General features: G+C 49.0%; 1 protein-coding gene across 1 annotated transcript in view; it reads left to right on the forward strand.

Moving 5' to 3' along the window:
- Nucleotides 1-15,889, forward strand: part of LOC105011153 (protocadherin-16) — a 110,117-nt gene extending 94,228 nt beyond the window's left edge. Inside the window, exons 20-33 of the mRNA XM_034293406.1 lie at nucleotides 2,575-2,700; nucleotides 3,119-3,328; nucleotides 3,747-4,003; nucleotides 4,313-4,519; nucleotides 5,118-5,514; nucleotides 6,011-6,124; nucleotides 7,125-7,336; nucleotides 7,429-7,583; nucleotides 7,881-8,011; nucleotides 9,216-9,502; nucleotides 10,404-10,545; nucleotides 10,776-10,947; nucleotides 11,053-11,462; nucleotides 11,736-15,889. Of these exons, the coding sequence (XP_034149297.1) occupies nucleotides 2,575-2,700; nucleotides 3,119-3,328; nucleotides 3,747-4,003; nucleotides 4,313-4,519; nucleotides 5,118-5,514; nucleotides 6,011-6,124; nucleotides 7,125-7,336; nucleotides 7,429-7,583; nucleotides 7,881-8,011; nucleotides 9,216-9,502; nucleotides 10,404-10,545; nucleotides 10,776-10,947; nucleotides 11,053-11,462; nucleotides 11,736-13,786 (4,871 nt within the window). The 3' untranslated portion in view covers nucleotides 13,787-15,889. The remainder of the gene's footprint in view (nucleotides 1-2,574; nucleotides 2,701-3,118; nucleotides 3,329-3,746; nucleotides 4,004-4,312; nucleotides 4,520-5,117; nucleotides 5,515-6,010; nucleotides 6,125-7,124; nucleotides 7,337-7,428; nucleotides 7,584-7,880; nucleotides 8,012-9,215; nucleotides 9,503-10,403; nucleotides 10,546-10,775; nucleotides 10,948-11,052; nucleotides 11,463-11,735) is intronic.
- Nucleotides 15,890-16,275: the final 386 nt, after the last annotated feature.

The following is a 16,275-nucleotide window of genomic DNA, read 5'->3' on the forward strand; positions in this document are numbered from 1 at the left end:
TTAACAAATGCCATTGACATGGTTGATCTTTGGATAGATATTAGTTTGCTAAGAAGTCATTTGTTTTTTTTAGCTGTGTTTCAGAAGATCATAAAGTGATCAGACATAGGCTGCAGCATTAAAAGTACTTAAATATTCCGGGCAATGAAGTACTGTGTACTTTTTCCACCGCTGGTAACTGGACAGATTGTCTTTATACCAAGGAAATGTGATTCACGTGTCTGACAACAGGTTAGACACATGAATCGGCTATTGCTATGGTAACGCTGGAAAGCATTGCCAGTCTGAAACATCTAGAAGATTTAAAGCAGTATACCAATTGCTGACCAATATGTTGGTGCATCCTTCATTCATAAATTAGTGGACAACCACCATCATCAGTAAGGTGTAAATTACCACGACAGCAGCAGTGTGAGCTGTGGAGGCAGTGGCAGAGTGGCCCAGTCATCAAAACCATTGGTCCAGTAAACCAGAGCTTTCTGATTCAAAACCCTGAGCCAGCAAGGTGAGAACTGCTGACCGTTAGGACAGTTAAACCTAAAAGCTCCCAGGTTGTTACTGAAAATGATGTGTTCTCAGCATACTGTTAAAACAATGAGGGGAAAAGACCAATACATATGTGTGCAATGCACCAGTGGTTTTATACCGACATTATTTAGCTTCTCATCACTCCTGTCGGCTGCCATCAGTTAGGGGTATCATGTCAGTGAATCTTATGGCTTGGCTGTATAGAGGGGATATCCCGCTGCGCTGTCAGCAGGGCCGGCCCTCCCATTAGGCATGATTAGGCAGCTGTCTATGGCGGCACTAGAATTTGAGGCGGCATTTGGACAATTGGCTGCTTCCCTCCAGCGTGAAAATTGGTTGCCTCCCTCTAGCGTGACAATTGGCTGCCTCCCTCCAGCGTGACAATTGGCTGCTTCCCTCCAGCGTGACAATTGGCTGCTTCCCTCCAGCGTGACAATTGGCTACCTCCCTCCAGCGTGACAATTGGCTGCCTCCCTCCAGCGTGACAATTGGTTGCCTCCCTCCAGCGTGACAATTGGCTGCTTCCCTCCAGCGTGACAATTGGCTGCTTCCCTCCAGCGTGACAATTGGCTGCCTCCCTTCAGCGTGATAATTGTCTGCCTCCCTTCAGCGTGATAATTGGCTGCCTCCCTCCAGTGTGACAATTGGCTGCCTCCCTTCAGCGTGATAATTGGCTGCCTCCTTTCAGCGTGATAACTGGCTGCCTCCCTCAAGTGTCACAATTGGCTACCTCCCTCCAGCGTGATAATTGGCTACCTCCCTCCAACATGACAATTGGCTGCCTCCCTCCAGCGTGACAATTGGTTGCCTCCCTCCAGCGTGACAATTGGCTGCTTCCCTCCAGCGTGACAATTGTCTGACTCACTTCAATATGATAATTGGCTGCCTCCCTTCAGCGTGACAATTGGCTGCCTCCCTCCAGCGTGACAATTGACTGCCTCCCTTCAGCGTGATAATTGGCTGCCTCCTTTCAGTGTGATAATTGGCTCCTCCCTCAAGTGTGACAATTGGCTGCCTCCCTCCAGCGTGATAATTGTCTGCCTCACTTCAGCGTGATAATTGGCTGCCTCCCTCAAGTGTGACAATTGGCTGCCTGCCTCCAGCGTGGCAATTGGCTGCCTCCCTCCAGCGTGACAATTGGCTGCGTCACTCCAGCGTGACAATTGGCTGCAGCACTTGGTGGGGTGGCATTTTTTTGTCTTGCCTAGGGGTGGCAGAATGTCCAGGGCCGGTCCTGTCTGACAGTGTGCATGGAGCTTGAATCCAACACACTTTTCCTCCTAAAACAAATTGCATAAATAGTTCACCACAATATGACTAATCTTCATTCCATATTATTGACCGTAGTGTGAGGTCACAACCATCTATAAGTCAGCCCCCAGAACATGTCCTGTATGAAAATAAACAATAACGCCTCTCGTTATAGCCTGCTATTATTGTTATGGCGGTCTGTAGTAAAAAGTTTGCGTTTAGTGGTTCAAATGGATAATATAAACATGGGCATATTCTGCTTTAGAACGGTAAGAAATGTACTTTCTGGTGAGTAACGTGGATTTTCCCTATGTGTTTACACTCATTGTTATAATGCATGGTCCGAATTAGGGGGGTCGCGACATATAGGTATTGTTAACTGTGATATTTAAAAAATGAAATATTGATATCATGTTAATGATACACATATGCTAATATCATATTCACCAGGCAACACTGAAGTTCGATTCCTTATTCATGTCACTTATAGATAAGCGATGCATGTGCTTAAACAAGGAGACTTGAAATCAACTCGTTAGCCCCACTAGAACCTCCGGGAGAGATCTGCAAGAGATCTGCAAAGTCGTTTTAGTAGCCTATTTACATAACTTTTTGTATGCTTACATTTTTTTATTTGTAGAGTTATGGTTATAGACTCTCTCAACTTTCATACACTCGTATTTTGAGTGTAATTCATTCACTTTCATCCGAAGGTTTTTTCCAGGGTGAACAAGTCCAGGGTGAACATTATAATGTTATTGTCTTGTTACATAAACAGACAATTTCCCTTTCTAGGTTCTAATGGCCAGGTCACCTACGGAGGCTTAACAGAAGACGGCTTCACCATCAACGCCATGACTGGAGTCATCACCACTACCAAGAGCCTGGACAGGGAGACCCAGGACCACTACACGCTTACTGGTAGGAGACACACTTACACACACACACACACACTGTGGAACACACACACACACACACTGTAGAACACACACACACACTGTAGAACACACACACACACTGTAGAACACACACACACACACACACTGTAAAACACACACACACACACACACACACTGTAGAACACACACATGCACACATACACACTGATGAACACACAAACACACTGTAGAACACACACATGCACTCACACACACACACACACACTGTAGGACACACACACCCTTTCTCACACCTTCTCTCTCTCTCTCACACACACACACACACTGTAGAACACACACACACCCTCTCTTACTCTCACACACACACACACACACACACACAAGAAGACACACACACCCACACATTCTAAACGTGCGTCTGTTCCATTCTCCCCAAACAGTGTATGCCAGGGATGGGGGAGTGCCACCTAACTTTGCCACGGTGGTGGTGCGGGTGTCCGTGCGGGACGAGAACGACAACGCTCCGGTGTTTGCCAGGCCCTGGCACACCCTGGAGGTCCCGGAGAACCAGATCCCCATGGATCTGTGTGTCCTCAGGGCCACCGACACAGACATGGGCCCCAGCGGAACCATTGACTACAGGATCTCTGGTAAGACCTGCTATTTGTGTGTGAGTGTGTGCTTGTTTGTGTGTGTGTGTGATTGGGTGCATACGTGAGGGAGTCAGCCTTTTCTAGCAGCTTCTGCAGCTTCCTCTATTGGCAGGGTGGGGTCCTGATCCGGGTTCTGTGTTCTTTACGTGCGGTTCTATTATTGAGATATTTTGGGTCTCCATGCAGTTTCAGTTAGTTGGGATTTTGCGAGTTCGCCAGTTACCTCACATTGACAGCAGCCTATGACTTCTACAACTGAATCAATGCAGTAAGTGGTATACTACATTTGAAGTGCTTTCTGATGGCATAGTCGGCCTCTTCTGCTGTGGCTGTGAAACCACAGTCATCCCAGTCAGCCTCAGGCTGTCTTTTCATCTCTGGGTCTCTTTCTTGGTTCCTCCCTCCCATCCAATAGCTGGCGATCCAAACGGTGACTTCCAGCTTCATTCCAGTTCGGGGGTCCTGTCCATCTCTCATCCCTTGGATAGGGAGCTCCAGCCTGGGTACACCTTGGAGGTGGTGGCCCTGGATCGTGGTTCTCCTGCCCTCAGCAGCACAGCCACAGTAGAGGTGACAGTCCTGGATGTGAATGACAACAGCCCCGTTTTCGGTAGTAAAAGCTACACTGTGGATGTCTCTGAGGACGCAGCCCAGGGAACACCAGTCTTAAAGGTAAGTCAAGAAACTGTGATATACTTTTTTCTCCAGCTGAGTAGGCTAAGAAAATATTATTATTTACAGCAACGACCTGTGTGCAGTTATTGTTGACCATCTTTTTCAGGCACAAAATGGCTTGGTTTTTAAAACTTTTGCCCCCGGGATAAGAACTGGGAACCTCTTGTTTATTGGCTCAACACAAGGGTACCTTGCTGCAACAGGACAACTTATGATTGGATAAAATAAGACAGTATTCAGATATTGTCCCCTCCCTAAAACCAAACATTTATGGATTTCACAACACACGCTTTTTCTGTTGCCTAGGTTACAGCCATAGATGCAGATGAAGGGGAAAATGGTCAAGTTCTGTACTTCCTGAGTCGAGAAGCTAGGGGTGCGTTCACCATCGATGAGAACACCGGGCACATCACCACGGCAGCACCCCTAGACCGGGAGAAGACGGCGTCGTACAACTTCCATGTGTTTGCTGTCGACCTTTCACCTGCAGAGCCCCGAAACACCTCAGCTCAGGTAACAGGGCTAAATGATAAGGAGATTCTTGTACCAATCTAACTTCCTCTTCAGATACCTGACGATTTCAGCTGTCACTGTGCTGCCACTTACTCCCTCCCCTGTGTTGTCCCTGTCCTTGTCCATCTGGTCGTGCTTCTGACCTGGACTAAATTTAAATCGACTCTGCATTTATTAATTATTCCAATTGGACTCTTAATATTTCACCCGGCACAGCCAGAAGAGGACTGGTCACCACTCTGAGCCTGGGTCCTCTCTAGGTTTCTTCCTAAATTTCAGCCTTCTTAGCCACTGAAATTCAACACTACTGTTGTTTGCTCCTTGGGGTTTAAGGCCGGGTGTCTTTGTAAAAGCACTTTGTGACAACTGCTGTTGTAAAAAGGGCTTTATAAATACATTTGATTGATTGATTGAGATTTGTATCATCATATCTCCCACAATCTGCTCTACTCCCTCTTTCCTCCGTCTTTCCTCCCTCTTTCCACTCTCTTTTCTCCCTCTTTCCTCCCTCTTTCCTCCCTCTCTTTTCCAACATCTTCTCACTCTCTCCCAATCCTGTCTTCACTCCCCTTTTACCTCCGCCTCCCCCGTAACCCAGGTCACCGTGACAATCCTAGACGTGAACGACAACGCCCCGTTCTTCATCCAGGACCCCCTGGTCGTTGAGGTGTCGGCCAGCCAATCACAGCGCGTGTTGGCCACGATGCGGGCCGAGGACAAGGACTTTGGCGCCAACGGCTCCGTGTTCTACCGTTTCGCCGCCCCGGTGCGGGGCTTCAGCATCAACTCGCTGACGGGCGAGATCCAGGGCACGGAAGGCCTCGGAGGGCTGAGTCAAGCCCAGAGGATGCTCATCGTTGAGGCCATGGACCAGGGCACGCCGACCCAGTCCAGCATGGGCGTGGTGGTGGTCTACGTGAAGGAACAGGAGTACACGGGCATTCGTTTCCCTAGGAACGCCAGGGACGTCAGCATACAGGAGAACGCTGCCAAAGGTTGGTGGTAACAGGTCATTATGTATAGTCCAACCATGGATAATGTGACACATGTTTCCCTGCTACAGAGGATTCTGTTGCCACCTTACGGGGGCACTGTTGACATCCCATAGAGCTCTGTTAATGTTATGTGGATGTTTGAGTTGCGATTTGGTAAGGTTTTTTTCGAGTCGTGTTCTGTGGGAATCTGTCTATATTCTACTGGGTTGGGTTGACATTTTGCTGGATTCTGTGGTTGTAGTGTGTGTGATTTGGTATTGGCCGTATGGCTGTTTGTTCTGATGAAATGGAGCTTTGGTCTGTTGGATGACGTAATGACTCGTGTGTATATTGACTCCCAGTCCTTCTCTCCCTCCGTCCGTCATCTTTTCCTTTCCATCCCTGACCCTGACTCCACCTCCCCCCACCCCTCCCTCCCTCTCCTCTTCTCCATCTCCCTCTGCCTCTCCATCTTTCCCCATCTCTCTCCTGTCCCTACCTCCTTCCTTCTCTCCAGGTACAGCAGTTGCCCAGACCAAAGCCCAGTTTCCTAATGGTACTCAGAAAGGCATCCGTTACAGCCTCTTCTCTGGCAACCGACAGCAGGCTTTCAGCATCAGTACCACGACAGGTTAATTTTGCTGTATTAACTAAGTAATAATGAGGTCAATGTAAATGTTAGTGTACTCCAGTATATAGATATAAAGCTATGCTACGACGCTATACAGTTGAAATATTACTATGCTTCAGCAGTTACAGGTGGCACAACCCAGACTAGGCAACCTTTAAAACTATGTAATCTGTAATAGCAGCCTTATTACAGTAAAAACACAGGCTAAATGTTGCCTATTACTATGTCGTAGCAGTCTTATTACAATAAAAACACAGGATAGTTGTCTATAACTATGTCGTAGCAGCCTTACGACAGTGTCATGGAGACATTATGATGGAAATTGTAGGTTTCCACTACACCTGAGATCACACACATTTACTGACGTGGTCATGTCTCTCAACTTTCTTCAATGTATTTTTTTTTCCTGTCACCCTGTCTCCTCCCCTCCCTGTCCCGTCCCCTATCTGTCCCCTACCCTCTCTGTCCCTCCCTGTCCCCTACCCTCTCTGTCCCGTCCCCTATCTGTCCCCTACCCTCTCTGTCCCTCCCTGTCCCCTACCCTCTCTGTCCCTGCCTGTCCCCTACCCTCTCTGTCCCGTCCCCTATCTGTCCCCTACCCTCTCTGTCCCTCCCTGTCCCCTACCCTCTCTGTCCCGTCCCCTATCTGTCCCCTACCCTCTCTGTCCCTCCCTGTCCCCTACCCTCTCTGTCCCATCCCCTATCTGTCCCCTACCCTCTCTGTCCCTCCCTGTCCCCTACCCTCTCTGTCCCGTCCCCTATCTGTCCCCTACCCTCTCTGTCCCTGCCTGTCCCCTCCCCTACCTGTCTCCTCCCCTACCTGTCTCCTCCCCTCCCTGTCCCGTCCCCTATCTGTCCCCTACCCTCTCTGTCCCTCCCTGTCCCCTCCCCTCCATGTTCCCTCCCCTACCTTTCCACTCCCTGTCCTCACCCCTCTCTGTCCCTTCTTGTTTCCTCCATTATCCGTCCCATACCATGCTCCTCCCCTACCTGTCCCCAGGTGAGATCTCTGTTCAGAGTTCATTGGGGTTGGACTTTGAGGACACTCCCCGACTCCGGCTGGTGGTGAAGGCTGAGACAGCCGGGTCCACCTCCTTCATGGCAGTTAACTTGATCCTCCAGGACGTCAACGACAATCTGCCGCGCTTTCAGCTGCAGAACTACATAGCATACATGAGAGAGGCTCAGGGATATGACCGGCCTATCATACAGGTACACACAGACAGACACACAGACACACACACACAGACACACACACGGACAGACACTCCCACTCTCCCCCTACTTCTGGTTTCCTCTAACAGGTGGTAGCTGAGGATGTGGATCAGGGCCAGAACGGTCAGGTGACTTACTCCATCCAATCATCTGGAGGCATGAGCGGCCTGTTCAAGATCGACCCGGTCACAGGAAGCATCTCCACGGCTGCCATCATGGATCGAGAGATCTGGAAACAGACCAGGTGAGCCCCGAATGTATTGTGATCCTAGCAACGTCTTTGCTATTGCCAATGCAAACTGATTTAAAATAAAAAGCACTTTTTTTTTAAATCAGATATTAACAAGATGTTGAAATTACTTTTCTCTCTGAAAATTATAGTGACAGATATCCTATTAGTCAAGACTGTTAGGCCCAGTAAAGTAAATGTAAAATCTGACACGGTTTGGAAAATATATTTGTTGTTCTGCTGTTGAGCAAGGCATTGTGTAAAATTACATCTCTGGACAGAACAATAATGATAGTTTCTCCCTGTTATCAGGTTGGTTGTCACGGCGACAGACAGGGGAAGCCCGCGGTTGGCTGGTTCAGCCACATTAACTGTGATCATCGTAGACCTGAATGACAACAGTCCCACCATCCCTCTCCCGACGGAGGTGCGCATCCCAGAGAGTAAGTCTCCTTAGACCCAGTAGTCTCCTTAGACCCATTAGTCTCCTTAGACCCAGTAGTCTCCTTAGACCCAATAGTCTCCTTAGACCCATTAGTCTCCTTAGACCCATTAGTCTCCTTAGACCCAGTAGTCTCCTTAGACCCAATAGTCTCCTTAGACCCAGTAGTCTCCTTAGACCCAGTAGTCTCCTTAGACCCAATAGTCTCCTTAGACCCAGTAGTCTCCTTAGACCCAGTAGTCTCCTTAGACCCAATAGTCTCCTTAGACCCAGTAGTCTCCTTAGACCCATTAGTCTCCTTAGACCCAATAGTCTCCTTAGACCCATTAGTCTCCTTAGACCCATTAGTCTCCTTAGACCCATTAGTCTCCTTAGACCCATTAGTCTCCTTAGACCCAGTAGTCTCCTTAGACCCAATAGTCTCCTTAGACCCAGTAGTCTCCTTAGACCCAGTAGTCTCCTTAGACCCAATAGTCTCCTTAGACCCAGTAGTCTCCTTAGACCCATTAGTCTCCTTAGACCCAGTAGTCTCCTTAGACCCAGTAGTCTCCTTAGACCCAGTAGTCTCCTTAGACCCAGTAGTCTCCTTAGACCCATTAGTCTCCTTAGACCCATTAGTCTCCTTAGACCCAGTAGTCTCCTTAGACCCAGTAGTCTCCTTAGACCCTTGGGATGACACAATGGTTGACATTTGACCTCTGCAACAGGCTACACTGTTTTGAAAGAACATCAGTATATGCCTTCCGGCTTCTGAAAGTTGTTTCCTTGCTAGCTGTGATTGCATGCTACATAAGACTACAACCTGTGTATGTTCACATGCTGCTATGTTTACAGGCCTTCTTTGTTTAGAGGCTTTTTATGTTTTCATGTTTACGTGCTCTCTACTGTATGTTTACTGGCCATGTTTAGACGCTGGGTTCACGTGCCATCTCTGTAAACCGTGCGCGGCTTTTGCCTCAGGCGGCTGGTAGAGGCACCGTGGGGAGGGCATGCTCATAGTCGTGACTGGAAAAGAGTAAACATTGTGGAATCAAACACAGCACGTGTTTAGGGCCTCCTTCATGTGATAGTTTCCATTCACCACTTCTCCTCTGGTGTGTTCTGTACCAAACACAGTCCAGTCATGTCACGTTCCTGTCCTGCACATGTTCACCCCGGACACCGTCAATATCCTAACGACACCCCCCTCCTCCCCCATCCCACAGACACCCTGATCGGCACGGAGATCACCTTGGTGACAGGCAACGACGTGGACTCCAGCCCGGCCCTGTCCTACAGCCTCCAGCTGGGCGGTTCGGCCCAGGGGACATTCGGGATCCACCGCTACAGTGGAGGGCTTTCCTTGACCGGGCCGCTGGACTACGAGGACCGGACCTGGTACATGGTGACCGTCAGGACGACGGACTCCCAGCACCAGGCAGAGGCGAACATCACCGTACTGGTGGAGGACGTCAACGATAACGCCCCCGTGTTCACACAGGATCTGTACCAGGTGAACACACAGAGGGAACCATTCAGATCGGTCTGTCGCCAGGCTGAAGCTAAAGTCAACGTACCGGTGGACAGGGTCACTGTTATTCAATGTATCGATCAGTTCATCTATTTTTCAGAGGATTCATCAGGAGTCATTTCCCACAATCTCAGAACTTCCATGGCACTCAAACAACACAAAGCGGAGTTTGTAATTCATTAACGATTTCTGAGCTCCTACGTTTAGGAAAGATTTTAGAGTAGGGAGGTCCTGGGAATGATGTTTTATTCTCTCTTTTTGTTCTCAAATTTAAAACCCATTGGAGGAGAAGGGTGGCAGGAGGGACCAATAGTGTTTCTAGAAGCTTTGTCTTGCTCATTGAGTAAACCCTGGTGTCAGCTTCTCAGTTCGGCAGGAGATTTACAGTATGTTCCCAATCCTTTTTTGGAGGGGATTAAGAGTTGCCCACTTAACATGTCAAGCAGGATCTCTTTTATCTTCCCAGACTTTCACACCCAGTTAAACTTGATAGACTTGAGGGCAAATTAGCTTCAGAAAGTTATTGCTCAGGAAACGTGCTGCATAAATGTTTTTCACACACACGCACACAAAGGGATGTGATAAAAGTTCAGTGTCTTAACTCATGTGTGTCTGGGTTGGAAAAACTCTCAAATGAGGTTGTAACACTGACTGCAGAAGACTTAACAACGACAAGGTGAATCATTCTTGCCGCGTCTCAAATGGCACCCTATTCCATGTGTAGTGAGGGTCCTCAGCGTGTACTTTCTAGGCTGCCATTCCCTCTCCCTTACATCCTCCTCTGTTCTGACAGAGCTGGGAAGTTCGGTTTATATCAGAGAACCATAGTTGTCGTCAAACTATATTTTTTCAGGGTTGTTCAAGCTTTGTTTGTGTTGCTCAGGTAACACTGCCTGAGCACGGCCCTCCCGGCAGTCCGGTTGTCACGGTGACGGCGACGGATCGCGACTCGGGGGACAATGGGAAGGTGACCTACAGAGTTCAGTCATCAACACGAGAGGGCTTCTACGTTGACCCCAGCAATGGTACTGTTCTCTTTCCTGCTGCTAAAACAGACACATTACTAGTGCTGTGTGCCGTGGGGAATCTGTGTGAACAAAATGATGATCTTTCACCCAAATATGGATGAATATCTGATCTGACTTGTCAAAGGAACACATCTGGTACACTTTCCACTATTCTTAAAACAGACTGATAGTTTCAAACCTGTGGTTTAGTCAAAACTTTTCAACAATGTTCATATTGTCCCCTACAGGTACCCTGTTCATCAATGAGAGGGCCGAGTTTGATCCAGAGAACCCGTCAGTTAGTGTGGTCGTCGAAGCCCGTGACGGTGGTTCTCCACCGCTCTTCTCCCTCACCACCGTGCAGGTCCACCTGTCTGACGTTAACGACAATGCTCCCGTTTTTCACCAATCAGAGTACAGGTAAATCTTAACGCTATGTCTTCCACCTGTCCAAGTACAGGTACAACTTGACACTGTTTCCCAACTATTAGAGTACAGGTAACTCTTGACACTATGTTTTTCCAGGGCGACTGTGTCGGAGGATTCCTTCCCCGGGGTGACCATCCTGACGTTGGAGGCTGTGGATGCAGACCTGTCCCGGGACAACCGCGGTTTGGACTTCGCCATCGCCAGCGGCAACACAGGGAACATCTTCCAGATTGAGAGCAGTGTGCGCTTCCAGGAGGGGCGGGGCTTCCAGACTGTGGGGATGCTTCTGTTGGCGGAGAGCCTGGACTTTGAGGCCACGCCCCTCTATAACTTGACCGTGGTGGTGTCGGACAGGGGGGTTCCGCAGCGGAGCTCTAGTGTTGCTGCGGTGATAACGGTTGGAGACGTAAACGATAGCCCGCCGGCGTTCAGCAGGGGGGAGTACACAGTGTCCCTCAGCGAAGGAGCGGCCGCCGGAACCGAGATACTTCGACTGACTGCCACAGGTGAGAACATACGGCATATGTACACACACCACACACACACCCACATAAAAAGACTGCCGCAAGTGAGGCACGGTTAAAATGGGAAAACTAGCTGTTCTGAACGGCTCCCAAGATGGTTGTCTGCCTATTGGTTATCTTGCAGATACACACAGTCTCTTGGTTTCACTATGTTAAATGTTTTTTCTTTCTTTCTCTGTCCCTCCCGCCATCTTTTCATCCCCCCACTCTGCCTCCATCTCTCCTTCTTTATCATTCAACAAAACCCGTCTTTAGACCCAGACACAGCCCCCAACGCAGAGGTCCAGTACAGCATCAGCTCCGGCGATGAGATGAACCTGTTTTCGGTCGACCAGTGGACGGGAGCATTGCGGTTACAGCGATCTCTTGACCGAGAGCATCGGTCCTCCCACGTGGTCATTGTCCAGGCCTCAGACGGCCTTGGTCACTTCGCCCTGGCCCCAATCAGTGTTGAGGTCAAAGACGTCAACGATAACATACCATTCTTCCCCATCAAGACCCTGACTGCCAGCATCAGAGAGAACCAGCCTGTAAACTCGGTTGTGACAATACTCCATGCTATAGACCATGACACTGGGATGTATGGCCAGTTGAGATACCACATGGCAGATCGAGGTCAAGGGGTCAAAGGCCGAGAGGCCTTTACCGTGGACCCCAGTTCAGGAGAGCTCAGGACCAAGATGATCTTTGACTTTGAGAAGGTCAACACGTTTAGTTTTGTTGCCCTGGCAGTGGACGTAGGCAATCACTCTGCCTCAGTGACAGTCCAGGTGTACGTGACGGGCGAGGATGAGTACGACCCGCTCTTCGTCTCGCCGCAGTTCTCCTTTGAAGTCCCAGAGGGGGCGAAGAAGGGTCAGAGCATTGGCCAGGTCCAGGCGAACGATGAGGATGGCGGTGTGGACGGCATCATACTCTACTCCCTCCCCAACACTTCACCGTACTTTGACGTCAACAAGACCACCGGGGTGGTCTTCCTCAAGATGGACGGGTCATCTAGTCGTAGCAGTGGGTCCGGAGGGCGATCTAAACGTGAGACCCGGACCATGACGCTGGAGGTCCAAGCCCACAGCCCGTTGGACACATCCCGCGTCACCACCGCCCAGCTGAACATTGACGTGACCAACACCTCCTTCGGCTTGGGGGCGGACCTAGACGTCTTGATGATCATTGTCATTGCGGTGTCTCTCGGGGTGGTGGTCCTCCTCGTGGTTATGGCAGTGGTCATCTTCCTGGTCAAGTCCAAAAGGCGGAGGACTAAAAAGGAACGGGAGAACAGTACTATTACTTCAGGAACCGCACTGCAGACAGTCGACGAGTCCGGGGGTTCAAGTAGGATTTATCATCAGACGTTACCAGGGTATGCCGGCGACCAGTGCGGAGCCGGGGGTGGTCCTTACACCCGCGGGGGCTCCCTCGACCCCTCCCACTCCAGCGGGCGTGGCTCGGCCGAGGCGGCGGAGGACGACGAGATCCGCATGATCAACGAGTACCCCCGCGTGGCCTCTATCTCCTCTTCCATGCAGGAGCACATCTCGGCCCGTGGGCCGGACTCCGGCATCCAGCAGGACGCTGACCAGCTGTCAGACGTTTCCTGTGAGCCGGCGGCGCTGGAGGGAAGCACCTGGTTCAAAGGCAAAAAGCTGGGCGGGAGCCTCAGCGGTACCCTGCTGTCCGGACAGCTGCCTGTCTACAGGGACGAGCTGGGGGGTGGCTACCTGGGAGTGGGAAGGGGGCTCAACATCTCTCACCCCAAAGACTACGCCTTCCCTGAGGACGGAAAGCCCTCTGTGGATGGGTCGCTGACGGCCATAGTAGCCAGCGACGAGGAGCTGAGAGGTAGTTATAACTGGGACTACCTGCTCAACTGGTGCCCGCAGTTCCAGCCGCTGGCCAACGTCTTCACGGAGATTGCCCGGCTGAAAGACGAGACAGCTCCGCAGAACGAGGTCAATCCGCGTCGGCCCTTCCAGCCCAAAGCCAAGACAGACCCCAAGCCTCGAATCGACCCCCCGCCCCTCATCACGTCTGTGGCTCACCCCGGGGCCATGTCTGTCCCCCCGAAAGTCCCCGTCATAGGACGCACCTTCCCCCACTTAGCCGCGCTGCGACGATCCCCCATCAGCCACGAAGGCTCCATATCTTCTGCAGCCATGTCCCCTAGCTTCTCCCCTTCCTTGTCCCCCCTGGCGGCGCGCTCCCCAGCCGTCTCACCCTTTGGGGTCACCCAGGGCCCGTCGGCCTCCATGATCAGCACCCGGGAGCCATCTCTGGACCACAGCCCTGACCACGAGATGAGGATTTAAAATCAGTTTTCTTTTTTATTAGGGGTTTTACAGTGTTATTTCTTCAATGGACTTTTGTAATCTGAAAGCATGATTGGTTCTCAGATCTCCATTTCTATGACAGATGATGTTGTAAGATGTAAAGTGTTTGGTTTTAGAGAAACTTTTCCCTGGTGTACATTTACCCTTCTGAAGTGAGAACCTAACTCTGGGTCTTAGAACACAATTCTAGGATGACTTTTCGGTTTGTCCTTCTGAAAGGATTGGGGGGATTCAGTGTTCTCTATGAACTTTTGGACTAGTGAGACCAAGTGAGTGCCAATATGAGGATTGAAGAACATGGGAGGTTCACATTCATCCTTTTTTTCAGAAGGGTAATGTGGATTATAATATCCTTCAGAATGTCTTTTCTCATTCTTAGAGTACTTTTGACCTATGGCCTTTCCACCCCTCCATGGAGGAACCGTGCAAATGTGGCAAGGTCAGCATCGACAGCAAACCAGACCTCTGCTCCCTGGCACGTCCACCATTTTGTAGGGTGAAAGGGTCACCATTGACTTACAGCATGACACAGGCCTCTCAGAACTGCCCCAGGGTTAGGAGATCAAGACGCCTCTCGGCTGCAGAAGGATCCAACCCTAGTCTGCAGCCACCTGCAGCTGCAGACCCGCCCTGCCTGCAGGTCCAAGGCCCACAGTAGTGAAGTGTGTAGATACATTGAATGTGTAGTGTTCGCGTCACTCCTCGCTGGCTGGCCAGAGAGCTGAATGCTCCACTGTTCCTCTCTTCTGTCTGTTCACGTTCAAGAACTCCATTTACAACCCCAGCGTTTTCTTTTACGGTGCTCTCAGAAACAAAATGGCTGCTCACATTACATACAAGATGGCTGCTTGACAAACAGCTGTAATTTCTCCTTCTGTGGATCCAATGGACTAGGTGCACTGGTTGAAAAGACATCTACTAGCCAGTGTACTTTGGAAAGAGATTGTTTTCCTTTGTTGCTAAGCCACAGAAGAGGCTTATTTGGTTTTGTTCGTATTTTTTAATATATATTTTTATAATGAACTTTAATTTCTAATTTGAAATGCCAGGTTATCATTTCATTCTATTTACATGCGTGTATATTTGTATGTATGTATATGTACATGTATGTAAATTCACATATGTGTACAAACGTATATGTACACATATGTACATTTACATGTATGTTTTCTTGTCATAGGTTTTAGTGCCACTGTGTGTGTTAGTGAACTCCAGACACTAGAGAAGAGAGTGACTGGGGGACCGTGTTTTGATAGCTATTTATATGAAGAAAATGAACTAACAGTCATGTTGACGGCAGGAAATCACATTCACTTTCAATATCCTGTATTGTATCTTGAAACTATAAATTTTTGTCAAAATGAAGATCTTCCGAAAAAGAAATCCCAGCAAAAATGTACACACAACCAGATGAAGGATGGAACCACAGACTATCTTAGAGTTCATTCACGATCTAATGGGATATACTGATCCTAGATCAGCACTTCTCCTCTGAGAGGCTTTGTGGATACAGGCATTAGGACACAGCTGTCCTCACTCCGGGCATAGTAAAACATAACTGGACCTGTTTTCAGCTGTAATGATCCATTAGCAATCTACAGAACTAGTTCACTCTGGAGATCAGGGAGAGTTCTGTGTCATGTTCACCTGTGTCACTTTTAAATGCTTCAGGATCAACTCAAAGGTCAATCTTGTGATGTCGTCATAACCGTCATTGTTTTTTTTTTTTCCTATGATGTGGTTTCTAAAAATGGCCAAAGTCATTGGCTGATCTTGGCTATATTGTTAACAGCTATGATAACAAAAACAAATTTATTTATTATTTAAGGTTAAGGATAGGGTAGCTTGGTGTTACATTTGGTTTATGGTTTGGTTTAAGGAGAGAAAATGTACGACTATAAATTGGCTAAATAGTGACAACCTTATTGTTGCTATTCACTGAAGTGTCAGTGTCAATTGTAGTTGGAGCTGTTTGTACATGACTAGCTAAAGATTTAGGATCTGAAAATCAAATGTCAATTTAACTCAGGCTCGTCATGCTCCCAATCCAATACCTGTGGCTTCCAATATATATATATATATATATATATATATATATATATATATATATATATATATATATATATGTCTTCGGTTTAATCCTTCTATTTCTATGATGCCTGTGGTACATTCAAGGTCCAAATGCTTCTCTCATAATCCCAGCCTCCGTGCTCTCTGGTGTCTGTCTGCGATCCCATTGTCTGGGCTTCGTCATGGACGTCTGGCAACTAGGCGGGCATACGGCAACACACCCCAAAATGGCCCCGTGTCCCCTCCCCCGGGCCAAAGTAGCGTGCTATTACAGGGGGTCAGGTGCCATTTGTGCCGGAACACTTTATTGCAATATGTTGCAGGATGCCTACTTCCACCTTTCGTGGCTGTTTTGAACCATTGTAAGTGGTTAGTGGCAGCACTGTGACGCTGGGGGG

Source organism: Esox lucius, chromosome 7 (assembly GCF_011004845.1).
Source record: "Esox lucius isolate fEsoLuc1 chromosome 7, fEsoLuc1.pri, whole genome shotgun sequence".
In the NCBI taxonomy this organism is placed as follows: domain Eukaryota; kingdom Metazoa; phylum Chordata; class Actinopteri; order Esociformes; family Esocidae; genus Esox; species Esox lucius.